Source organism: Lycium ferocissimum, chromosome 9 (assembly GCF_029784015.1).
Source record: "Lycium ferocissimum isolate CSIRO_LF1 chromosome 9, AGI_CSIRO_Lferr_CH_V1, whole genome shotgun sequence".
NCBI lineage: Eukaryota > Viridiplantae > Streptophyta > Magnoliopsida > Solanales > Solanaceae > Lycium > Lycium ferocissimum.
The window spans coordinates 43,263,931-43,290,729 of NC_081350.1; the positions used below are offsets into that span (position 1 = coordinate 43,263,931).

Here is a 26,799-nt window from a genome sequence, read left to right on the forward strand (position 1 = left end):
AAGGTCTGATGGTTGCCTATATAAACAAGAATTCCCAACGAAGTAGTATAGATCAAGTATATTTTGGCTTTGTTGTATCTGACGAAGAGAATCGTTTGTGTTTCTCCAAAATCTGAATACGAGTGATAACTCTTTAAGGACGATCGAATCTTCACGCCTCAAAGCCGTTCTTTGTTTTATTTTCTGTTAATTTTTCTTTCAAACTGAACCCTTATCAATCCGCCCCTGGCTGTGAGGAAAGATAGCACGACTTCTGTACAAAAATGACGTAAAAGTTAATCAATTTTGGGCCGCTAATTAGTGTTTAGCCACCGTTTGAAATACAATTTTAAAAAGCCATGTTCTCCAGGCTCAACCTTTTCCATTTAAGAGCTAGGAATGACTTAATGAAGTACCGGTCTGTCATGACCTGCATACCATATTTCTAAGATATACTATTTTCCTCTTCTTTGTTTGTAATTTTGAAATCATGGAGATCCAATATCATTTGTGAGTAATCCTAAGTAGACATCTGTGTTAAATATAGCATAAACCGTACAAGTCTTTCATGATTTATATGCCACAGTCCCTCCTACCGTCGTCTTTTTACCATCTCTGTCGCTCATCTTTATGGTATTTAATCCAAATTATCTTTTAAAAAACTCCAAAAGGTAATTTCCGCACAATTATCTAAAAATAGGGATGAAATTTAAAATATCGGCCCGAAAGTATCCATTAAAATTACCCGACGAAAATAGTTTGGAGTAAAATTAGGTGAAATGGTCAGTTTTCAAGTCTGCCACGAGTTTTTACAAATTGTTTAAAAAGTAATAGGAAAATAACCACACTTTAACGTGGAAATAAAATTTGGACAAACATACCCCTACTTAAAACACGGAAGAACTTATAAATGTTTTAACTCCATGAATCGTTCCTTAGTAAGTTTAAAACCAAATAACGATTCATAGGATTTGAAACACCAATCCTTGAGTTCCTCTTGTCAATCCTTGGAAATTTCAACAACATTTTCTGGAGTTGTTCCGTGTTTTAGTTGGGGTATCTTTGTCCAAAATTTTTTTCCGTGTCAAAAAATAAATAAATATTAATAGTTTATAAAATAGTCGCTAAATATTCAATAACAGGTGTTAAAAGTGGTTATTTATTCACTACTTCTTAGTTTATACTTTGGACACCCAAGTGACCCTAAATGCAAAACAACTCTAATAAAAGCCCAAACTTGTACTACTCTTGATAAGACACCAAAGCTTCAAGAACCATAAAACAAAGGGAAAATACACCCTACAACGCCTTACGTTCAATCTAAGAAGATTCAATATTCGTTGGTGAGATTTCTCAGTTATGGCTAGAGCTTCCGCACTACAACAAAATATGCTTTTTGCGGCAATAACTTAATTATATTCTAGAATCATATTCTAGAATATATATATTCTAATTATGATCGATTATTACCGTAATACAAGCTTTGGCCCTAACAATAAATGCCGCTAAAAGCTTTAGCGACATTGGATCTAATGGTGTTAACCAATTACTGGTAAATATTTTTGTGGCAATAACTATTGTCGACAAAGGAAAATATATTGCCATTAGAAACCTCTTTTGGTGTAGTGCCGTTACTAGCAAGTCAACTGATGGACATACTAATAACTGGTCTTTCAATACTTCTAGCCTTAATCTCCATGTTGCACTTCTTGCTGGTAAGTAACTTCTCTATTAATTAGCTTTAAATAACATATGTATAACAAATAGTGATTCATGAGGGAAAATTATGCTCTATGTCTACCAGTAGATAATATTTAGCTGTTTAGTCCATATTTACGTATAAGCATCTTTTATACACTATTGTACTATTTTATACAAGGTTGATACATTATGTACAATGCTTTCCCCATTTATAGTATGTATAATGCTTTCCCCATTTATAGTATCGTATAAATTGAAAATACGTTTACATGACGTAATATTTTATGCTGGACTGTATATTTTTGAAAATGTCGCGTATAATATTGTATAAACTGAAAATCTTATGAGAAAAGATTAGACCATGAGCTAAAATTTTTAAGTTATTCAAGCACTAGATGAAAGTCTAATATTTTGTCCGTAAGATTGAGAAACATATGAGCAAACATTAGACCCGAGTTTAATATTATCTGGAAGGTTAGTTTTTCAAGGGTTATATTTGCACACCTTCAAAAATTGAGCCAAAATCTAAATGATGGCCTAACAAAGGGACATTTGTGTAAATCAACCAAAAGTTTGACACCCAAAGTTCTCCAAATATGAGCCCATTCAAATATAAGCACAAAAGTTGCAGTATAAAATGCATTAACAGTAGTCTTTTTAGATCCATTTTTTTTCCAAAGCTCCAACCGTGTGTTTCAATGGAGAATCCATCAAATTTGAACATATACAAAGCATCAAGAACTATAAAACGAAGGGAAAATACACTCTACAACGCCATACGATCAATCTACGAAGATTCAATATTCGTTGGCGAGATTTCTCAGTTATGGCCTGAACTTCCTTTACTAGCAAATCTCCGTTGTGGACTTTGGTACTCACAAAAATTCAAGTCAACATGTTATTTCAAGTCAACTGATGGACATACTAATAATTGGTCTTTTAATACTTCTCGACTTAATCTCCATGTTGCCCTTCTTGCTGGTAAGTGATAACCTTATGTACAAAAAGTCCTACTCACTTCAAATCGTTTTTCAAATCCAATAAAAATATGCACTAATTAATATGGGCACATTGGTAAATTATACACTTCATTTATTATTTTTTAAATAACATGAAAAGTCCAAAGTGAATAAGTAAAAGTGAACCGAGGGAGTACAACCCAACTTAATTTATTACACCTATATAGCCATATTTTCAGTTTACCTTTTTTTTTTCTGCAACAGTGCTTATACACACAGTATACAGCATGATACGAGCAATATACACTTACAGTAAACAATGTGTCAACCGTGTTTAAGGAAAAACTGGTTAAACCGGGTAATTAAGGAAAACTGGGCTAAACCGGGTAAATGTTCTTTGCCAGTAGACATAGAGCATAATTTTCCCTAAAAGTCATTCATTTGTTTGATTCTCTTGGGAAATTGAGCTATATATGCAGTTGCGGAGCCAAGATTTTCACTAAGGAGTTCAAAATATGAAAAAGTAAACACAAGAAGAAGCCAAAGGGGTTCAACGTCTACTATATATTCATAAAAAATAATTTTAACCATGTATAACAGTATAATTTTCCGCCAAAGGGATGAACCCCCTTGGCCCTTCCTCCCTCCGCCCCTGTATATATGTATGAATATATAGTGTTTAAGACTCTTCTGATTAATTAAAGAATTTCGGCCGCCCTGTAAAGTGGTACTCATTCCATTCCATTTTATACAAGACCCTCAACCTTTGCCACTTGAACTAGGCCCTGGGGGCTACTATGACTTGGTTTCCTAGGAGATGCTTTCACCAGGTGCTTAATCATTGGCAAATGTGAAAAAACCCGTTGAGTCAATTCTTTGCTTGAAAACGGTTTTTGTCCTTGTCTTGATTAGCTACATCATGTCACCATCCATATTTCATATAGATCCAACAACCATTGGAATGTCTACAAATCAGCTATTGAGCTAAAGTTATCATCTGTTACAATGAAGAAGTTGAGGGTTAAGAATTTAAGATTGGTTTTTAATGTTTCTAATCAAGAAATAAGTATAACTAATATAGCTGATGAAAAAATATAAACATTCAACGAAAAATAGCATTGTTTCATTTATATCTTCTCTTTTAATGTAACTTGATTGTAATTTCAATTAAAAATCTGAATAAAATAATCTAGACTTGACTAGTAGCACATTATGAATATTGTATTTGAATTTAACAACTAAAGTAGCATTACGTTGCTGGTTGGAGGTGGGGTGTCTTTGGTCTTTATATACATGATATAGTTGGAGCTAATTGCTAATTGATGGTTAGGACAGAAGGGAGGGTGTATGATTGTTGATTCAACAAGGAAAGGGAAGAGGTTTCCAGATAGTATGTCAAAGACAATACCTATTTGGACCTGTGTACTGAATCGTGCCATTTGGAATTACAGAACGAGATTTGGTTTGGCTGGCACTGCGGAAAAGAATGTAAGTAACAACTTATTCTTTTAGTGTATGCCTATTCTCTAGGAAATAGTTTAATATCTTCTTCTGTATTGAAATGCTTGTCTTTTGTGGATTGCGCTAGTTGCAAAAAATCATCTTCTTTTTAAAAAAAAATTCTTTCTCTAGATTGTAAAGATATATTGGTGGTGTCCATCACTTGTGAATGATGTCATGATAATCAGGCATTTTTGTGTGTCATATGTATTTATAATCTGGATAGATGTGTCGATTGCCTAGTTAAACAACTTCACATAGAATGGGAGGGAGGGAGTATTAGTTAATTGTGATGTAATGTTGGCGTGCTTATTAGTTGACACAATAGATATATGGAGACATGTATTGTCTATTCTGTAAGACAGATGGAGAATTTACTTTGAAAAAGAAGAAAATAATACTGTAGGTAATTTCTAGGATTTTTCTTTTACTTGTATAAAATATACTTCCTCTTTTAGTTTGTCCCGTTAAGAATGACATCTTTGTATATTTAGAAACAATTTAACTTTAAACTTCCCATGTTACCTTAATGAGATGATTTATAGCCACACAAATGTCTATGGCTTGTTTTTCAGGTAAGAGTCTATGGTTTATTTTAGAGCACAAGTTTGAAATTCTTTCTTACTTAAGTTCCATGCTCAAACAAACACTGCCACAACAATTGGGATGAAGAGAGTAGTTAATTACTAGGACTTGTCACTATAATAGAACATATTATGGTTCTCATTGTTCGCCTCATGAACCTTGTGTTTTGGGAGGGTGAGGATGGCAGGAAACTGGGAGAAACTGTTATTCTATGGGAAGTTCTCTTAAGTTACCCCGAAAACGTTAACTGTAAATTGGAGGAAGAGGACCACAGCAATAGTTTGCTTCTTCCGTCAACAACTGGTGCTGTTCTCTCAAAGCATACGACTTAGGATTAGAGGCCATGTACCTAATGAAGGGGGAATAATATATGATGAAAGAAACATCTTCATTTTTGTGAAAAGAAGTCCAAGGCTTGTGACCTATGGGGCTTTGTGCTTGTCTATCTTATCATTGACTGCATTGCACCTGGAACTTTATGCTTGATGTGCAATGTAGACTTGATATTTAGGATACGTTGTAAAACCTCATCAAAAGAAAAAAGATAAGTTGTAATTATGCCCCTGCATATGCACATTTGTACACACACATAAATGCCTATGTGCTCATCTGCGTACATATATCTTCTGCGAATTCGTTTGAACAGGAGTCAAATGATTCTGCTGAATGTGGTAGCAGTATTAATGAGGGCTCAAGTAGCTGGGATTGTTCCTTGCATCTCCCTTTATGGGTTTCAAATACCGAAAGAGCACTTATTGAGGAGCGTTTAGATGGATGGACCAAGGATCTGGAGGTCAGTGGAGCTGATATTGCCTCCATTGCTTTGTCCCTTAAAAAACCGCTACGCCCACTATGGATTTCACAAAAGACTGTGATCTGGTTAAATGAAGTACCCGATTGTGATTCGTGGGACTTCACTCCAATAATGCTTGTTTCTACATCCTCCCCAAGTAGCAATTTTCAGCAAAGAACAACCTCTGAATTTAGTTGGAGCTACATAGCTGGAGCTGGAGATGATGAGGAAAGTTGGGCAAGGGGCTTGTCGCCAAATCTTTTCTGGAAACATGCTTATGATCTCATAAGTTCTGGTCCTGATATGTGTAACAAGAAGGTAGCTGATATTGTTGAAAAGGATAGGGTATACCGTGCACAAAGGGGAGAAAATGCTCCTCAAATATCTATTAAGCCTTCAAAATCTTCTGAGGGTAGTGGCCATTTTCCTGCTCAAGAACAACTAGACCTGGAGCCTCTATGCTTGAACGGAGATGAGAAGTTTTATGATAATAATTCCATATCTTGGCTTGGGGAAACAAATCTCGCGGTTGGCACAACGCAGCTTGGTATGCTTCATCTGTTATGTTGTTGCGAAGTATTGAATTTATGTTACTTCTGCATGGTAATTGATGTGTATAGCACTATAGCTTGCAGTTTTATAGTTTGTGAGTAGGCGACCCCTTTACTATGTTTCTGCATGTGGTATGAGTTTCTGCTGTGTCATGTTATGAACTGGAATTCTTTTAGTGATATGAATCTTTATAATTTGTTGACGCAGGTAAAATTCCTACCAACTTTACTTTAAAGAATTTCTAATTAAAAGTGGAGGTTGGTCAACCACTTGGTTGTCCAAAATGTGGCTTATGCTTCGGGATCTGAATTCTTTGCTAGTGATAGACCTCTTAAGTGGGATGTGATTATCCATTGTGATTATCCATTTCTCAATACTATGCTGCCCTGTTTGAAGTAGCATGCATTATGAATTAATATCTTAATTTCTGAGGTCTAAGCACCATGACGACTTTGTCTCCTTCTTCCCTCCTTTCGACTGTGTAGATTTGTTTGTTGGGCTGGCCATGGTTGATCATATGGTTGTGATGATGCTTACTTCATCTTTAGATAATCTTATATTCCATTCGGCCGAGATATTTTCATGTAAGAACTGACAAAATTAGTATGCAGACTTTTGGCATTGGCTAGTTCCTTAGAGATTGTAAATTAGTTTGCTTTATGCTGCAGAATTGCCAGATTTGCCGGATATTCATTCATGAGTAAAACAATGCCAGAGCATAAATTTCCTTTTTGTTCTATAGAGTTCAAAATTATGTTTTGTCAGACAGATTGCATCAGTAGGGTACATGTTCTTTGCATATTCATGTAAAATGATAAAAAAGCCATGTCCTTCCTTTCTCTTTATTTGTATTGATTTGCTAATTGTTTATTGGCGCCATTGGTTTATTCTTGTCATGAACCTTTTGCAATGGTCACTCTAACTGAAAATTTACCCTGCAGCTAAGGATGCATCTGATGTTGATTGTGTATTGAGTTGTGATCTGGAGTCCAATTCTCTTTGTTCCAAGGAGTCTGAAGCCCATCTAAACCTGTCTATTGTGGTGCGTATGACTTCCTTAATTGACTTCGTTGCTTAAATTGTTAGTAAGTTTTTACTACTGTCCATTTACCTAATTGCGGCATTAACTTATCTTTGTTTTTTTTCTCTTTTCTTGTTGGGGGTTGTGAACAATACAGAGTTCGAAGTTTGACCGGTCTTCATTGTTGAGAAATCTTCCTTCAGCGGTGAATTTTGCAAAGACCAACTTGAGAAAAGGGAAGAGACTCCTAGTTTGCTGCAGTAGTGGTAAGTATGGCTTTACTATGTTGTCGAGTTTGTTTTCCACGTGTCACTTGTCTTATACTAACTGAAGGTAAAAACTGAATATAACTTGCTCATACCATTTCTTGGGGGGGATTTCATGGGGTAGGGGGAGGCTTTTGAAGATGAGACGAGTGGCAAGTCTAGCAGGAGCTGTTCTAGATCTACTTCTGTCTCCATTTTCACCATGTTTGCCAAATTGATTGACCAAAGACGTTAGAGTAGCAAAGTTAGTTGATTATACTTTTAATGAGACCTGTTTTGTTTTGCATATTTTCTGGCAACTTGTCTTTTCTTGATGTCTTTTAGATATGCCAACTGATCATTACTGTAGTCTCTAAAGACAACTTTTGCTGACAAAGTTATTTGTTCGTGTTTTTTAGGGGAGGACATTAGCATTTGTGTTTGTTTAGCAATCTTGATGTCATTATTTGATGACAAAGGTACGCCTGGGTATCTTATTTTAATTTGGAATTGTTATTCGACTGTGTAACTAAAACAAAATTTAGCAAGTGTTACCTCTAAGCACAAAACTTAATGTACCAATTGTTTATTGCTCTCCGCCACGAAATTACAAGATGTTCCTTATCTTTTCTGGTTTTGTCTCAATAAAACATGTAGCTCTAATGGAGGTTTTAAGCAAATATTCTAATTTTCGAGTGCTTTCCTTAGGGCACTTTGATGAAGGGAAGTTTTTTAGTGAGACACAAATCACTAAGTTGGAGTTGAGACGACGATTGGTATTTATTTGCCAATTTGCTGTGAATGCTCGCCCGTCAAGAGGGAATGTTAGGCAGGTCTTTAATTATCTCTCTGGAGGAAATGCTGGGACAACTTCTTGAGGAAACTTACTTCAATATTGATGCCTCGAAACATGATCATGAAACACATACAGGGGAGCAGGAGTGGATATGCGTTGAATGAGCCCCCAGATGAAGAGTATAAGGTTGTTTTTAAAATTAAATGAGCCCCAGATGCTCAGGTGTATCTTTTTCTATAGTGAACTCCTAAGGTATATTGCATTTTACATTCTGAACTGAAGTTCATGTAAAACTAAATTCCTTGAAGAATAATTAATAGTCTTCTTGCGTTTTATTATAGTATCATGCAAAGTTCTGGTTTCTACTTCATTTGCTTATTTTACAAATCAGAGACAATGTTTTCCCCATGTGTACGAGTGAGTTCAAAATTTTCATTTTGCAGAAATATACACAGGTCAATTGAGGAGCAAAGTTCATGCCTTACAGGATAGTCGCATGTTACTTATCTCATAATTTGGACACACGAATACATAGTAACAACTAACAATTCATGAAAGTAAGGGTAATGGTCAAAAGCACACCTGAATTATCATTTTTTCGTGAGTTTCATACCTGAACTATTAGGTGTGCGAGTTTCTTACTTGAACTATCACCAACTATTTATTAAAAAACACCTCAATTACTAGTTGTTTCCTTTTCCGACCTGAATAAAAAGAAATGCCATAAAGGCCTAACTGATACAGACCTCAATAGAACTCGCATAGTTATCTTCAATATCCTGTTGAATCTGCTTGGCAGAATTCCCAACAGATTGTGCACAACCGCTTATATCAATTAGCTCAAGTGTAATTATTTCTGCAAAATCTTGAGGTATCGAATCCAAATACCAGCAAGCCTTGATGAACAGTCGTTCAAGGCGGGGAAAGTGAATACCACTGGCTCTCCAGTACCGTATGCCCAAACGTTTGAGTAGTAAGAACTTCAAGCTAGGAAACCCTTCCTCAGCCACTGTCCACTCCAGGCCTACGCAAGCATCATATGCTAGTTTGAGGGCCTCGAGTTTGGGCAACTTACCAACAACGCTCAAATCCCTCCACAACAAAGAAGTCCCGCTAAAAGCTAAATTCTTGAGGTTTTGTGGAAAAGCACCCGGAGAAGGAAGGTGCAAAGATGGAAAATGATTTCCAGGAGGAAGATCTTGTGGAGCAGCAATATGAAATTCCAATTCCTCAAGCTGATCTAAGTAGCGAAAATAGAGGATGTCCTTGCTACTACGAAAGTCTTCTTCGATGCCACATATTTGCAACTTCTTTAAATTGGGAAGTAGTCGAAAGACAGACCAAGTACAGAATAACGGATTCCAACCGGATAGACTTTGCAAATTTTTCAGAAGCAAACTTTTCTCTGCAGGCTCATGATAACGCAAGTAATTCCAGTCCAGACAAAGGTGACTCAATTGCGGCATTGTCAAAATACTTGATGGTAATGTGAAAGGATATTGCGAGGCCTCGTGATGTGAAACCTTAAGTATGAAAGTTTGTAGATAATGTAGGCTAGCTATTGATAGAGGAATGTCTAGTGATGAAGAAATGTCGTCTCCCAGATAGCTCTGCTCGCCGGGGGAAAGAGTCAAAGCTAGGTATCTCAAGTGAATTAAATCAAGTATCCAACTAGGAAAAGTAAAACACCTCAATAAAGCAAGATCTAGTACTCTTACTAGCTTGAAACGTAGTAACTCTGGCTCGAACCCTCGGTATCTATAAAAAAGGAAAATAGAGCGGGCCTCATTATTACGACACCTAGCTAACTCTTTCCCGTGTTGAATACTGATCCGACCTCGACTCTTAGAGGAAATATGCATGGATTGTGCACATGAAGTGGTTTGATCATTTCCCCCTCCATTATCATTCAAAAAATTCATGTTTCGAGCTTCTTTCATGCAGAATTCACGGGTCACATCATGAATTCCACAACTCTTGATTTTTCCATCAAAACTCAAATAGTGTACGAAAACTAAACTTCTGTCTATAAGATCTTTTAGACATTTCTCCGCCACTTCTGTAATGCTTTCCGTTGCTTCTACCTTCAGAAATCCTTCTACAACCCATAATTCCATAAGTTTATCGACAAAAATGAATTCATCCTCCGGGAAGATTGCAAAATATAGAAAACATGCTTTTAAGTGATGTGGCAAATTATGGTAACTCAAAGCTAGCACTCTCAAGCAATGAGCATCAAGATCTGTGCTTACCATTGAACTTACATTTTCGGCAACACTTTTCCACTCATTCAATGTTTTGCCAATTTTGGAAAGAAGTCCAGCGATCACAACAATTGCTAGAGGCAATCCTCTGCATTTTAATGCAATTTGTTTCCCAAGTTGTTCAAATTCAGGGGGGCAAAAGCCTTTCGCAAAGACCTTTTCACACAATAAACTACAACTTTCATCATTATTCATGAGGCGCATTCGATAAGGAGGCTTACCTGAGCTAGCATATTCAGCCAGCTCCATATCCCGAGTAGTCAGGAGTATCCGGCTCCCATAGTTACAGTCTGGGAAACATAGTTTTATATCATCCCAAGCTCCTTTAGTCCATATGTCATCAATGACTACCAAGTACCTCCTGCCTTTTAGAAGCTTTTGCAGTCGGTCTGCTAGCTCCCCATCATCTTGCTGCTCATGAAATTCATCGATCTTCCCACTTATACAAGAAAGAAGGCATAAGAGTACATTTCTCGCACAATACTCTTGTGAAATAATAGCTTTTGCACGAATATCAAAACGAGACATGATGAATGGATCATTGTAAATTTTGTTAGCCAAAGTTGTCTTACCGATACCTCCCATCCCTACAATTGACACAACATCTAGTTCACTTGCTCCTCTAGCAAGTTGATCCTGCATCATCTCGAACTCATTTTCATGACCAACCATCATATTCTCATCAGGCTCTGATAGAATCAATTTTTTTGGTCTCAAAACTTCGCTGTCCTGCCTCACTGCCATCCACTTGTTTATCGCGGAATCAATGTGCCCTAATGCCTGTTTCAACTTGAAACGAAGTTCCCAAAAATCTATTTTTCGAGTGATTTCGTTTTTCTCTAAGAAACTTTTTCTTGATTCTGAGTCAACCAAATCTTCTGTGCTACATGCTAGCTCTATGATTTCAGCTTCCAAGCATGTTAATGCCTCTAAATGGCCTGTTATTTGACAATTTTTCTCCATGATAGCTCTCAAAGATTCAAGCTTTTCATCAAATGATTGCAAATTATAGCCAGTAAGTTGCATTGATTGATCTATGGTTCTCATAAGAGAAGTAATAGCAGTATAAGCCATATCTCTCTCTCTTTTTTTTTTTTTTTCCTTTCTTTTTCTCTCTGTTTCTCACTCTCTTGTGTGTGTGATGTTGGAGACTTCACAAAAAACTAGTGACCAGGGACCAGCCACAATATTCTCATTCTCAATAAAATAATGGACAACTTGCCTCAATGGATAACTTTCTCAAATAAAATAAACAGAATGAGTGCAAAGTTATCTGGATCTTGGAATTCGCAAATTGACTACAAACAGTACTCCCTCCGGCTCAAATTATCTGTCGAGTTTTTGTAAAATAGTTATCTTAAATTATTTATCATTGAAGTTTGAGACAAAATTCATTATTCTTTTATCATTTTGCTCTTAGAAGTAAATGTTTTGGAAGACTACAAACATTTCAATTATGGGGAGATGACATATAAATATAGTAAATATTAAATGAAGAGATTACATCTTGAAACATAAATAAAGGTAAAATAGTGAAAGATCCTCGTAATTAATATTTTCTTAAGAGACGTGTAAGAGAGAAACACGACAAATATTTAAGATAGAGGGAGTACTTTTCAAAAGCTTATTTTACACTAAACCACATAAACTTTCTATGGTTAAGCTATTTAATGAGGTGGAATATATAACTAACCATGATTTAGGAGAGAAATCTACGTACAACACTAGGGGTGTACAAAGTAAACCGATAATTCGCACTAAACCGATAAATCGAGTCAAATCGAGAAAAAAACCCGTCTAGTGGTTTGGTGTTGAAAAAAAAAAACCCGACCATAATTTGATTGATTTGGTTTTAGCTAAAAAAAGGTAAACCGAACCGAACCGAACCAAATCAACTTGACATTATATGTATTCAATTTTTAAAATATTTTATACATAAAAATATTTATTTGTAATGTAGTTTATAAATATTTCTTTAATTTTTTCGTTGTTTTTTTTATCTATTATCATATTATTCAAGAACTTGAACTTAGAATTTTGAATGTCAATAAGTTTTATATCCTCATGGATGTTAATGCTCATATAAAGTCCAAACCAAAACCAACTCAACACTAATACTAACAAAAGAAAATTCAATTTACCACTAGGAATGATAATGATATTGAATATCTATTATTTAGTTTTGCATAATTGGTTTAGAAAGTGAAAATACATAACTTAAGTTTTTTTCTTGTCATGCAATTAATACTTATTAGCTGTACTTATTTTATCATGACTTAGTATTTTTAGATTATGGTCATTTTCTTTATAGCTTATTAATTAGCAATATTTATTTTAACCGATTTTATTGTCTTTTGTTGAATATTTTAATACAATGTCGTCACTCTTCTCACATTTTGTGTTATTTTCTTATGAAACACCTTAATTATATAGTTGTATCTTACTGGGACTAAAGAAATATTTGAAGTAAAAGTTATATGTTTTGTATCAAGACTATTCTAAAAAAAAAAAACCTGAAAAATTCGAGAAAACTGAATAACCTGAGAAAACCTGAGGTTGAAAAACTCAAATTTTATTGGTTTGATTTAGTGTATAAATTTAAAAATCCGATGCAATTGATTTGGTTTGGTGTTTAAAAAATCCAAATCAATCCGGTCCATATACACCCCTATACAACACCCATGATAGGTGCATTAGTTACCAAAACAGAAGAGTCTATGTACAATCACATGCAAGTGATTATTTCCTTTAATTATACACATTCGTCACAATAAGCCGTAAATCCTATGCATTTTGTACGACCAATATAATTCCACCAGAAACATGAGTTCTCTTTGGAAGGAAAAAATTCTCTCATATTTTTTGGTTTCCCATCTGATATTTGGTATCCGCATTGGAGCCTGACTATACCGTATTCGGGTCGCGTGGGGCTTCATTAAGGAGGAAGCTCTCCCTATCAAAATTTTTTTTTTTTTTTCGGACCCAATGGCCTGAAAAAAATTAAGGACATCAAATTAAAAATTCTCATATGAGTAGTAACATTGTTCCTCTCTTTTAAATATATTATTTAGGGGTGTACATGGACCGGGTTGGTTCGGATTATTTAAACACCAAACCAAACCAATTGCGTCGGGTTTTAAAATTTATACACCAAACCAAACCAATAAAATTCGGGTTTTTCAACCTCGGGGTTTCTCGGGTTGTTCGGGTTGTTCGGTTTTCTCGGATTTTTCGGTTTTTTTTTTCGGAATAGTCTTGATACAAAACATATAACTTTTACTTTAAATATTTCTTTAGTCCTAGTAAGATACAATTATATAATTAAGGTGTTTCTTAAGAAAATAACACAAAATGTGAGAAGAGGATGACATTGTATTAAAATATTCAACAAAAGCTAATATAATCGGTTAAAATAAATATTGCTAATTAACAAGCCATAAAAGAAAATGAACATAATCTAAAAATACTAAGTCATGCTAAAATAAGTATTAATTATATGACAAAGAAAAAAACTTAAGTTATGTATTTTTACTCTCTAAATCAATTATGCAAAACTAAAGAATGGATATCCAACATTATTGTCATTTCTAGTGGTAAATTGAATTTCTTTTGTTAGATTAGTGTTGAGTTGTTTTGTTTTGGAACTTTATTTGAGTTACTAACATCCAAAGATATAAAACTTATTGACATTCAAAATTCTAAGTTCAAGCTTGAATAATATGATAATAGATAAAAAAATTAAAAAATTTAAGAAATATTTATAAATTACTTTACAAATAAATATTTTTATGTATAAAATATTTTAAAAATTGAATACATGTAATGTCGGGTTGGTTTGTCTGGCCATTGACTTTTTTTAGTTAAAATCAAACCAAACCAATTATGGTCGGGTTTTTTTTTCAACACCAAACCAAGTCAAACCAAACCATTAGTCAAGTTTTTTTTTTTGTTTTTTATCTTTTTAAATAATACTATTAGGTGATATAAAGAATTGTCATTTTGTGGACACTGCACGAGAAAGTTCATTTGACGACAGCTCACAACCAACAAAAGTTGTGTGAAAGCATCTTCTACTTTTGAAAAGTGATTTTAGTGGGGGCCATTTGCGACTTAATTTAAAGGGTTAATAACACTTCTGATTTCTTAGGTTATTGATAAATTTTGATTGTAAATGCGTATAATATCTGATCAAGTGCATTTAATTTTCAATACTTGATACATGCACTATTGATCTCTATGCTTATGAATATTGATAAATTTTTAGAATTATTAACCGTTTTACTGTAGAGACATATTATTAGTTTTTGTATAAATTGTAACTCTTTGATCAAGCACACAGTTCATTGACTTGAGGAAGAAGATGGTTTTCTTTTTCCTTTTGGTACTGGTGAAGATGATTTTCACTGGTTGGGTGAATTATCTAAACATCAAACATATCAGTTCAAGCACATCAGTTATTCAAAACACAAGCAATTTCTGCCCATCCAACAAAATTTATGAACAATTTAATAAGATAGTGGAATGAAGATAGTACTAAAGTTTGCAAGTCCGGCAAAACTTGAGAACAACGGAAGATCACAGGCAAGATTTAATGCGGCAAGAACTTGTGAACAATTCAACAATATAGGTAGAATGATGATTATACCAAAGTTCTACCCCGTCTGGCATAGCTTATGAACAGGGCAAGATTTGTCTGTCGGACACTTGTGAATAATATAGTAAATTTTACTTGGCATAGCTTAGTCTGTTACATATTTATGAAATACAACTATACTTTTTAATAATTAAGTTTAGTAGCTATAATATTATATTTTTACAACTTCTAGCTACCCACTTTTCTACCAATTAACTTACCACTCCCCACACCCCTATTTTTTTGCTGCACACTTTTTCTCTCTCCTCTTTTCCTAAATATACGTTTCTAACTCCCATCTCCCCTAATTTCGTGCTTTTCAAATTAGTTTCTGATTTCTTTCACTTTCTTTTTTTACTTCCGTATTAATCATTAATTTCAACCTTTTACCGCCAAAATTCAACTCTATTTCCTAAAATATGTAAGATTCTCTGTTATTTTTGTGTTCTCCCTCATCATCGTTGTTTCTTTTTGGGCTTTACTAAGTCACAGATTTCATCTTCCCTGTATTCAGTGGAAGTTTAAAGGTTTTTTTGTTTTTTTTGTTTTGAGGGATCCATGTATCATTCATCCTCATGTCGTTTTAGACCACCGTCTTCTCCGGCGTGATACGACCGGCGTCGATCGTCTTCTCTTTCGATCGGATACGTAGCAATTGCATGGTCGGATGCGTAGCAATTACAAAGACCGGCCTATTTGACACGGTTAGATCCGTAGCAATTAAAAAGATCGACCTATTTGAACGAGAAAATATTAAAGACCAAATCATTTAACCGCCATGACTGTTCCTAGATGCCCTCCGCCGCCGGCCACCAGAATTTTTGAATGCAGATCTGAAGTTTTTGTTATTGGACAAGAGTAAAAATGTTCATGTTCTCCAAGAGGTATTTTCTCTTATTAATGACCCTATTTTCACTTCACCGAGATATGTATTTTACTTGCATTTTAAGTATATTTTTATCGTATTTTTCGATGAACTTCGATTAATTCCGTTTTTTCAATTCACGGATCTATATTTTGCATATATTTTAAGTATATTTTTGTCGTATTTTTTTATTAATTCAATTAGTTTGTGTTTTGAACTTGCTTAATTCCTCGTTTTTTCATTTCACCGATCCGTATTTTGCGTACATTTTAAGTATATTTTTGTCGTATTTTTATTATTTCAATTAGTTTGTGTTTTTAATTGTGTGTTATATATTTTTTCTACCTAATTTGTTACTTGTAAATTTATGCGATTTTGAATTTGTGTTTAATTTTTATCAAAGTATATTTTGTAGTATATATTCAGTGTATTTGAAGTGTGTTTTTACAGCACAGTCACACACTGTTGTAGTGACAACTACAGTGCATTTGACATTGATATATTTGCATTAAATTTATAGTATATTTTCAGTATATCTTGAATGTGTTGTTATTTATTGTGGTTAATTTGTTATTTTGTTATTTTTTCATGTTTTGTTAATGTAAAGTTTCATTATATCTTGACGCATTCCAGCCGAAATTGATGCAAAGTATCTCCGTATGAGATACGACGCAAATCGACAAGGCAACCCTGAATGCATTTATTGATAACGAACAACCACCAATACCTGTCAAGGTTACCGTTGATTATGATGCAGTGATTTTAGTAGATGTTCAGAAGTAGATTAGTAGACAGAACAGTTTATGTTTTAAGTTGTTTTTTTTTTCCTCCAACTCTTTTTTGATGTATAACATCACTGTTGCGACATTATTTTTATGAAGATTTTAGAAGAAGTTTTATGTATTTTGGTAATGATCCCGCTTGTTGTATAGTCTAATCGTAGATTTGAATTATGTTTTTATTACATTTATATTTTTCTTGTATAGTTACTGCTAAAAAATTACAGAGTGCATTTTAATATCAAGTTTGTATTTCCTACATGTTTTCACTATATTTTATTGATGAACCAGGAAGAGTTCTATGCATTTTCTCTATGTATTCATGGTACACTTGAATTCATTATTGAACCATAAAATCCATTTTTTTGTACAATATACTTCAAAAATTAAAGAACAATTTTAATACTTCTAAATTACATACAAAATACAAGTGAAATATATTGTAAATATATTCATTATGATTCAAATCTTACGGATCAATTAGAATACACTCAAAAATACAATCATAATACAGATAAAATACAGTGAATCAAAAGCCACCCTTAGGGATTAAAGTTTTTTTATAGAGTCAAATTTTCCCATCTTATTAAAGTTACTAAACAATATTCAATATCAGCTTATTGCACTCAATAACTAATATTTTTTGTAGTGAACATTTTAATTTTTAATAATGTAATTTTATTGAATATTTTTAATAACGAACACAAAACCGATGGTCATAGCATCAGGAGACAATCTCAACTTGTCACTATGCAATTCAGTTGATGAACAAATCAAGCTTCGCGTGATTTATGGAACATTAAAAAGAGATTTTTTTTTAGTTATATTTTGGGAAAAAATATGAAGAGAATTTTTGAATTCAAATTTTATGTGAATGATTAGATGTTGAATTAGATATGTGATTAGATATGGAAGAGAATGAGATTTGCGTGATTTATGGAACACTAAAAATAGATTTCTATTTAGTTTGAAAAAGATTTAGGCATTATTTGCTCAACAGTTTCGTGTATTTAGTCTGTATTTTAGCTATATTTATGCGACACGTCCAGGACCTAAATATAGGAAAAACCAGCTACGAATTGTAAATAATGAACTTGTAGTTATAGCTTATTAGAAGCAGCTGAAAGGTAGCTATTTGAGAAAATAATTTTATGTGAATGATTAAATGTTGAATGAGATATGTGATTAGATATGGAAGAGAATGAGATTTGCGTGATTTATGGAACATTAAAAACAGATTTCTATTTAGTTTGAAAAAGATTTTTTCCCCTTAAATAGAGGCATTATTTGCTCAACAGTTCCGTGTATTTAGTCTGTATTTTGGCTATATTTATGCGACACGTCCAGAACCTAAATATAGGAAAAACCAGTTACGAATTGTAAATAATGAACTTGTAGTTATAACTTGTTAGAAGCAGCTAAAAGGTAGCTATTTGAGAAAATTTTACAATAATATAATAAGATAGGTATAATGAAGTTACTAGAAGGTGCAGTCCAAAAACTTGAGAAAAACAACACAAGCATGATTTGCCAATCATGCATGACTTGTGAACAATTTAACAGGATAGGCAGAAGGGCAAAAAACATATATGTACATACTAAGAGGTTATATTTACAGAATATAACGATACTTTTCAGTTTACAAAACATATCACTAGATTTGTTACAAAATCTATACAAATTAGGTAAATTAAAAAGAATTAAATAAAACACATTAAATAAGGTAAGGAGATTGCTTTCATTATTTTATCCAATTTTCTCTCTCCAATCAAAATTAAAATATATTGTTACCTGATTTTCTCCATGCTTCCTTATTTCATCCACTTTTATCTCCCCATTCAAAATTAAGAGATATTGTTCTCTAATTTTCTTCAACTTTATTCAAAAAGTCAATACTAATCGGTAGTTTTTATATACATCGAAAACATATATGTATAATTTTTATATGCAATATGTATAAGCGTATAAATTTGTTATAATTTTTGCATATGAAATATGTATTAAAATTATGTGTATTTTTATTATGATAAAGTGCATGTAAATTGTATAAAATTTAATCCAAGTATGTATAAATTTTGAGAAAATATGTAAAATAAATTTGTAATTGATACAAACTGATTCCATACAAAGTTCATACACGAAAATAAATTTGTGTAGATTTTTGTATGCAATATGTATAAATGTATAAATTCGTTATAATTTTTATGTATGAAATATGTATAAAAGTTGTATGTATATTTTGATTATGATAAAGTACATATAAATTGTATAAAATCTGATCAAAGTATGTATAGATTATGAGAAAGTATATATGTATATTAAGTTTTTAGATTGATACAAACCACATTCCATACCCGTATAATTTTTAACATTTTTTAGATTAACTTATATCGAATTTATTTGCATTTCATACACACTATGCCACATATATCTAAAAAATGATAGAATATAGCAGATTCCATACACATTTCATATATATACTAGTTTTTAACATTTATACAGGATTTCAAACACACAATGATCGCACATATCTCAAAATGATACAAATCAATTTTTATATGCCATTAATACGCATGTCAGTAATAAAAAAAATTGTAATATTAGTTTGAAAATTTATATTATGAGAGAAGATGAATTTTAGGTCTAGAAATGGTGTCTATCATAGAGGGAGAGAGAGAGAGAAGAATCTTTTAGAAAAGGAGAAGAAGTTGATTGGTAACTATCCTATAATTAAGTACACATTTAAAATCGGATTCTTTTCCTTAAAAATGCCCAAAATCGTGGGTATCTCATTAAGTCCAAATCGGTATTCTATTTGGTATACTTTGTAATTTTGTTGGTATGTTTTGTAAATAAGAAAAAGTATCTTTATGTTTTGTAATATAGAGTCTTAAGTAGTATTATTAAGTCATTTTCCCTAGGTGTAGAATGGAGATTGTACCAAAATTCTACCCTATCCAGCATAATTTGTGAACAAGGCGAGATTTGTCAATCCGACAAGATTTGTGGTCGATTTAACAAGATAGGTAGATATAAGGTTGTACCAAAATTATGCCCACCATATCATAACTTGTGAAAGCATAATTTTCCATTCTTCCAGGTGTGTAGCATGGAGGCTATGTTCTGCATAAGTTCCTTAAAATGGGATAAAACTTAAACAATGGCACAGCGTGATGTTATTTGTGCGAATCTACCGAGAATGCACTAGAACTTCATCAATACCGGATACCAGATTGTTATTATCACGTTATAATGCAATTACAAAACCATCTAAAAAACAACAAAGCAATTGGAGAAAAGGAACATAAACAGAGACTATTCCACGAACTTGCATAAGCAACATGAAAATTAAATTACAGAGTAACATGACCAAAAGTAGACTTCAGATCACTGACTCAAGTTTTTAACACTGCAATTACGGATACAAAGAAAAAGCACATTGAAGTTCCCATTAATTTCCACACACATTCAGCTACTCCATCCACTCACTTAAAAGATATATTTTCTCAAAGCGTTGGCTAACGCGAGACGCCAATTCCTACTCGCTGTCAGAATCCATATACCCGTACTCAGGTTTGTCCTCAATCTCAGCAGGTGGACCTTGTTTCCTCGTCTGAAAAGACCAAAATGAGAACGAGCGATAGAGATGGAGGGATTACAACAGTGAGAACAAAGAATGAAGTGGGTTAAGAACTATGAGGTCTCAGGTTCAAATCCCAGCAGAGATAAATAAATCTAGGTGATTTCTTCCAATCTGTCCTAGTTTTGGTGGACAGAGTTACCTGGAACCTGTTACTAGTGGGAGGTGGCAGGTATCCAGTGAAATTAGTCGAGGTGCGCGCAAGCTAGTCCGGACACGACGGTTATAAAAAAAAATGACAACAAATATGCAAAAGACGAGAAACTTTCAAACGATCTTTAAGAGAACCTTGAAGTAATTCTCTAGTCTGGACTGCAGAATCTCACATTCCCGTTTAATACCCTCAAACGTAACCTTGGACCTGTTAACATTTCTAAAGTCAATACAATTAAATCATCAGCAAATAATAAAGCCAGAAATTTCCTCCTTAGAACTTACGCTTCAAAATCTCCATGCTTCAGGCAATCCTTCATGATGTTGATCTGATGTGTCACTTTTACAGCTCCAAAACTGCAAGCACAGAGAGCAGACTCGGTTACTTGGCAATACAAAAAACCTGACGACACTGGCAGCAGACAAAACAAATAAATTTGGAGTAGAATGGACATTAATCAGAAGCACCTGATACTTTCAAATGTGAACATCCTAACCAAGGGTGACAAAATTAGCCCACATGACCCAGCCAACAGACCCAAGTTTAGCTAAAGCGCATCTCAGCCCAGCTAAAATTGGACTGATATGTACCCCAAATTGACCCATATGAGAAACCTTGTTAATATCCTTTTAAAAAGACTTCTTATTTATTTGATATGTTATATATAGCTATAATAAGACACAAATAGTTTTATCAGGTATTTACAAAATTATAATTGTACAAACCAAGAATTAAGTGGGTTGGGTTATGACCCGCATTTTAACCCAAGTAGCGTTTGGGTAGGTAATTAACCCGCCCAATTATTAACTTAACCCATTTAACCTGCTCAAATTCAGCCCAACCCGCCCATTTGACGCCCCTACTCCTAAGTCCTAACCACCCGAATAAAAAACGAGGAAAAGAAGAAAAAATTCGGAAGAAAAGGGGAAAACGATCCGTGAAGACAAAGAAAAGAGAACACTTACAGTGTGCTGAAATGATTGAATCCATTAAGTAACCTCTCAATTTCAGGGACATTGTAGGGAGGTCCTTGCCTGTATGAATACATATCAGACCTGTGAGGGGTGAAGAAGTTGAAGAAGAAATTTAGAGAAGAACACAAGTACTTACAGTTGTGGCACCATTAAGCCCTTAAACTTAGCAACTTGTCTGAAATAATCAACACAAATATCCTCAAGAAAGCCCTCAGTGGTGGTTTCAAACTTTTCATATTCAAGAAATCGCTCACCAAGAATTTGCTCCAGATACACAACATATGACATTCCGTCACGTATCTTTCCATTTTGAATAGAAAACTCATTCTAGAAGTAACAGTTCTAATAAAAAGGCATGTATAGCTAAGTATTGGGAATGGATCATCATGACGGGGGATCAAAAAAATTGCAGTCGGATCACATTTTGGACCCTAGGATCTGGCACCGTCTTTCATTCATCGTTTACAAGCTAAGTTCATTGTCCTTTGCCTATTAACAATTATTGTAACACTAGTGATTTTGTTATTTTTCCCGTCAGAAGTAGTATATTTGCATCAAGGTACCGTTTTACCCTACTATAATGACCGCCTTTTTACGGACCCCTTTAGTGCCACATCACCTCCATCCTCCACTAGGCCAGCATCCCCTATGACCTTTTTTTATATAACCGTGGTGTCCGGGCCGCTTCCGCGCATCTCGACTAATTCTACGAAATACCCGCTACTTCCCACCAGCAACAGGTACCAGGTAACTCTGCCCACCAAGGCTACAGATAGGAAGAAATCACATAGTGTTTTTGTCTAGCATCCCGTATGGCCTTACACCTTCTCAACTTGACCCTACTCCACCCTCCCATAGTCCCGTGCCCCTTACACTTACCTTGCCCCTTTAGAGTGCCACCCACCCCTCTCCTTTCTCCCATCCTCCCTATCCTTGCACATTGTGCTTAGCGTGTAGTATAGATGGTCCTCATGAAGATGAACAAGGAATAAAAGAAATAGAAAGGGAAAACCTGATTAAAAAAAGAAAGTAGGACATAGGATCTGAATCTAACCTCATCAAAAAGTGACTGCCTTAAATTGGCAATGTATCGAGCAAAATTGCTTGCCATCCTGGATATTGTCGAGTTTCTTCAAACCTAGTACACAGGATGCGAAAGCATAAAACTCAGTGCAGAAATGTGTTCAAGCCATTACACGAATATAGAGTTGACGATCCAATGGGATGATATACATGACACTCGTCCAAAACGAAAAAGAACGCAGATGTTTTAATACTAATCAATCAGAAAAAATGGGTAAAACATGCCGTTGCCACATTTGCAAACAAAACTGCAGCCATCTGCTTGTCAAAACATCACGAAATTATCTTTTCGACCCTTGAAGAACTTCTTTCGTCTCCATAAACCCCTTTATTTGTATGTGTCAACAGGTTGTAGGATGTGTTGATAAAAAAAATGAAAAAGAAAAGAAGTGACCAAGAATTTCAGATATCTTAAGCTGATGAGTGATGACAACATAACATTATTACTCTGCTATATTTCTAACTGGCTATTGTACTTCTTATTCTCTGATAGAATGCATAATCTCGTACGAAGCTTTTATCAATTCCTAAAGGAACTAAAAAGATGGAGGAAAGCTAATTTTTTTTCACCATTATGGACATGACATGCAAAAAAGTGTTTCTCAAATGACATATTGGATTCTTTAGGCTTGCAAAAGCTTGTATAGTGTATAAAACCTTCAGCAACCCCTAAATAGTAGTGCACTAAATAAATTGGCCGGAAAGTGTATAAGAAAATATAAAGAAGGCAGACTAAGATAGAAGCACAGTTTAAGTAGACATACTCATGTACAATATGCGTTACAAAGAAAAGACAATCAAGAAGGAAGGCACGAGCATTTTATTTTGTTTGACTGAAGCCCCTTGCTTCTAGTTTCCTTTATAGATCTTTTACTTTAAACATGCTACAATTATTGCTCCATATTGTACTGAATGATTTCCTTCCTATGATAATCCAAAGTTTCATAATGCATCCCTAGACAACATTAACCTATACAATGCATTCACAAGATTCGGCCATTTTGATAGAGCTTTAAAAGAAACATTTCTTCTTTTTAGTACTTCTTATTCGTCTTCAATCCAATACCATTTTTTTCTTAAGGCTAAAACTTCCATCCAACATCATTTCTCATAGTAAGTTATACATCATGCAGAAATACCTACCCTCCTACTACAATGTCAGATTTAGTTATTATTGTACTGACGTTACTATAGAAGTTATACTTCTCAACACTAGCTTAATAAGAAAGAGCACAAATGTTGAGATTCGCGGCTATACCAGATTAGACAAAATTGTAAATGATCATGTTAATGGGTGCAAGTAGCACACATTAGGATCATGCATGTTATATGAACTAGTTGAGAACTTCAGATCAAACCAAATATTTGTGTAGGAATAAATGTGAGGCTGAGAGAACCTTCATAAAGCAAATTATATAACATTCAAATGAAATAAACACGGATCAATTGAAACGGATATAGAGGATTTATATAGCCGACCCAACCCTAATAAATGACTTTCTAGTTAATAGTTAAGGTAATTTAATCAGTTGGAAAGTATAGCCCTTGAGTGACCACAATTAAATGCTAATATCCGCGCAACCAGATAGAACGATAGCAAAGGCGCAACGGTTAATAAAAGTGGAGATAAGCTTTGCTCAATTGAGGAGTAGTATCTGATCCCTTATTTTCTTTTGGAGCGCCCATATAGTTCCTGTTTGTATAGAGGATTGGGTGTTGTTTGGAGAGAACCACATTTTGTAGGTTTCTCCTCCTTTTGGTATATCAATTGTATACAGCCAAGTTGGCCTTGTTATTATCAATGAAACCTTTTACCTGATCAAAAGCAATAAAAGTGAGATTCCAAGCATTTAACTATCGAGATAATCATCTCAATTTATCAGCAAACAATAATAGGAAAAAGCTAGAGCTAAGAAACGCATAAATAACCCAGAAATCAACTTTCAGTTACAACGACATTAACTTTCTAGTAAGCCTCCTTTAATTATCGACTTCTCTTCTCCGAGGTATCCCAACTTGGCATGCAAGTTCAGAAAGAAAAAAATCAATTTATCTTATGGCCTCCGAAAAACTAAATGCAAGCACCAACACCTTGGTTTGCAACGTAACATCATCAACAATTATTTTTGATGACCATGTAATACCTGAGGGGCAGCTGGCACACCGTTCGAAATTTGGTGGAAAACGAGCTCGCGCTTTTACTCTTCTCCCCTTAAATACCAAGCTACACGTGACATGTGGCTAATCACACACATGCTCTTACCACTAGACCAATGTGTTGAGAATATCATTAAGTAAATAGTGTGCTCTCTCTAACAACTTAAGCCTTTGGATGAGATGGTTTTGCAGTAGGATTGTACCCTTTGTTTGGATCATCGTTACCCATCGTTTCATAATCTACTGTTATTGTGATGTACTGTATTGTAGATACAATGTTTGAATAGATTGCATTGTTTGTTGTTGTTTAATAATATTTTTACTGTTTGGTTTCACTGTATCGTACTGTATTGTAGCTATTAAGTGTACTAAAATGCCCTAAACTATTGTAAATATTAAATTTTCACTAATTATTCATAAAAATAATATAACACAGCATCTTTCTGCTACTTTTTCAGAAATTATGCCTTGTAACAATTATTATTAAATGGAATAGTGTTTCCATGTTAACAAGCACAGAAGCATGGGAAAGCAAGGGAGATAACGAAAAACTTTCTAGGATATCTACACATTGTTCTTTAATGATCTAAGATTTAAAAAGATCATACAGGATGCTAATTAAAAAAAGATCCAAAACGTTACAACAAATAAAAGAAAAAACTCCAAAACTGAGATATATATACAGTAGAATAAGAATTTTAAAAAGATGGTTATGGACAAAAAGAAGTACCTCTGCCACTTTGAAACAATGGTAGAAACCTGAGCAAATAGAATATTAACTAAAATTACTAAAGCTTTTTTTTAACCAAAACATAGAAAGTGACGGAGATGAAAAAAAAAAGAAAAACGAAAACGAGAGCAGACAAACCAAAATGTAGAAGGAGACAGAAGAACAAAGACTTAGGTAGAATATTTGGGTGGACTTAAATAATACTAGGGTAAATGAAATATTAAGTAAGTAGTACATAATTGGAAAGCGAAATTAGGTAACAATCTGATCACACCAAATGTTGTTACATATGGTATATTAAACAATACGTTTTAAATAACAATCAAAACAAGCACTGCATTCGTAATAACGATACAATGGGTAACAACGATCCAAACAAGGTGTAAGTGCAATATACTATTTACCAGAAATGGCAGGAGAGAGCAATAGCAGAAACTTTAAGCAGATTTTCCATTCCATTTTGAGAGAGATGAATTTTCCGCTGAATCACTTGGGATGTAAAATGGAAAAGAGAGAACCCCATTTGGCAAAGTGCACAAATATCAGTGTTTAGGACTCCTATTTATAGACTTTAAATAGTCTGAAAATTTGTAAAAATTTAAAAGTTTAGTCATTTCAGAAATTGCGGGTCACTTCAGACCATTGGATCTAAAGCTTTTTATACGGTTTTATTTAAAAGAGAAAAATGGGATCAATCGACTCGATCAGTTTCCTGTCAGCCGACCGCTCTATGACTGAGCTACTGAGGAATAATAGGAGATTTGATTTTGTAGAGTTTAATTCCCGTTCCCAACCCATGACCAGTAAGAAAATCTGGCTCTACCTATTTAAAAGGACTCGATTTGGATTCCTTAGTCTGATCCAGTAATTAAGACATTTGGTGATCACCATTAGTTTTTAAATCCATTATGTTAGTTGGACCAAAGGTGCTCCACTTTAGCAAACTTATGGGACTAAAGATACTCTTAGATTATATTTGAAGACCAAATAGACCTACTCCCATAGATAGGGGACATTTTGGCTAAAAACTCTCAAAGCAAAACTTCATACCTAAATATATTTCATCTTCAACCCTGCGGGTTTAACCAAAGGTTTGAAGTTTTGATTGTAATAGTCAAACTTTAGACTGTCATAGGGTATAAATATGACCCAAAAAATTGATGGCCCACCAAATCTGCACATAATCTTTTGGGTTGGCATAACATAATTGAAGAAGGGGGTCATTCACAGCTTTGCACCTATTTTGTGCTGGTCATTATTTTGCCCCTCAAGACAAATAATTTATTTGTTGGGGCGTAAGTTTATATTTTCGTAGCATAATATCCTACAAGTTATGCCCACGCTTTTCAAGAAGAAATTGCACGACTTTCCTTTCAAATGGGCTGGTCT

The 26,799-nt window shown here is 34.1% G+C and overlaps 3 protein-coding genes across 4 annotated transcripts; 1 reads left to right on the forward strand and 2 right to left on the reverse strand.

Annotated features, from left to right (window-relative positions):
• Positions 1 to 2,337: 2,337 nt before the first annotated feature.
• Positions 2,338 to 8,494, forward strand: LOC132030972 (uncharacterized protein C3F10.06c). Of its 2 annotated transcripts, none has more exons than XM_059420778.1 (7): positions 2,338 to 2,661; positions 3,970 to 4,127; positions 5,371 to 6,064; positions 7,011 to 7,111; positions 7,248 to 7,356; positions 7,755 to 7,814; positions 8,044 to 8,494. In XM_059420778.1, the coding sequence occupies exons 1-7, from the start codon at positions 2,379 to 2,381 to the stop codon at positions 8,211 to 8,213; spliced, it is 1,575 nt and encodes a 524-aa protein (XP_059276761.1). In that variant the 5' UTR covers positions 2,338 to 2,378; the 3' UTR covers positions 8,214 to 8,494. The 2 variants fall into 2 exon arrangements, with proteins under 2 accessions (XP_059276761.1, XP_059276762.1); XM_059420779.1 differs by having other exon boundaries at positions 2,339 to 2,661; positions 3,975 to 4,127.
• Positions 8,495 to 8,591: 97 nt separating this feature from the next.
• On the reverse strand, positions 8,592 to 11,564 carry LOC132030970 (putative late blight resistance protein homolog R1B-16). Its single transcript, XM_059420777.1, has one exon. The coding sequence runs from the start codon at positions 11,467 to 11,469 to the stop codon at positions 8,863 to 8,865; it is 2,607 nt and encodes an 868-aa protein (XP_059276760.1). The 5' UTR covers positions 11,470 to 11,564; the 3' UTR covers positions 8,592 to 8,862.
• An 8,328-nt stretch (positions 11,565 to 19,892) lies between these two features.
• LOC132029243 (pseudo histidine-containing phosphotransfer protein 5-like) lies at positions 19,893 to 25,468 on the reverse strand. The gene is made up of 7 exons (XM_059418559.1): positions 25,411 to 25,468; positions 22,495 to 22,578; positions 21,577 to 21,704; positions 21,432 to 21,500; positions 20,751 to 20,822; positions 20,601 to 20,673; positions 19,893 to 20,285 (listed from the first exon to the last, which is right to left on the reverse strand). Exons 2-7 carry the CDS (start codon positions 22,549 to 22,551, stop codon positions 20,211 to 20,213), a joined length of 474 nt encoding a protein of 157 aa, XP_059274542.1. The 5' UTR covers positions 22,552 to 22,578; positions 25,411 to 25,468; the 3' UTR covers positions 19,893 to 20,210.
• Between the last annotated feature and the right edge of the window lie 1,331 nt (positions 25,469 to 26,799).

What these genes read in the sequence shown, in the direction of transcription:
- LOC132030970 (XM_059420777.1), bottom strand. Translation starts at nt 11,469, where the DNA reads ATGGCTTATACTGCTATTACTTCTCTTATGAGAACCATAGATCAATCA.
- LOC132029243 (XM_059418559.1), bottom strand. Translation starts at nt 22,551, where the DNA reads ATGGCAAGCAATTTTGCTCGATACATTGCCAATTTAAGGCAGTCACTT. An exon ending in GGCAGTCACTTTTTGATGAG is followed by an intron (nt 21,705 to 22,494) that starts GTTAGATTCAGA and finishes GTGTATCTGGAG; the next exon opens with CAAATTCTTGGTGAGCGATT. An exon ending in GACTAGAGAATTACTTCAAG is followed by an intron (nt 20,286 to 20,600) that starts GTTCTCTTAAAG and finishes TGGTCTTTTCAG; the next exon opens with ACGAGGAAACAAGGTCCACC.
- LOC132030972 (XM_059420778.1), top strand. Translation starts at nt 2,379, where the DNA reads ATGGAGAATCCATCAAATTTGAACATATACAAAGCATCAAGAACTATA. An exon ending in CCATGTTGCCCTTCTTGCTG is followed by an intron (nt 2,662 to 3,969) that starts GTAAGTGATAAC and finishes ATTGATGGTTAG; the next exon opens with GACAGAAGGGAGGGTGTATG. An exon ending in GTCATTATTTGATGACAAAG is followed by an intron (nt 7,815 to 8,043) that starts GTACGCCTGGGT and finishes TGCTTTCCTTAG; the next exon opens with GGCACTTTGATGAAGGGAAG.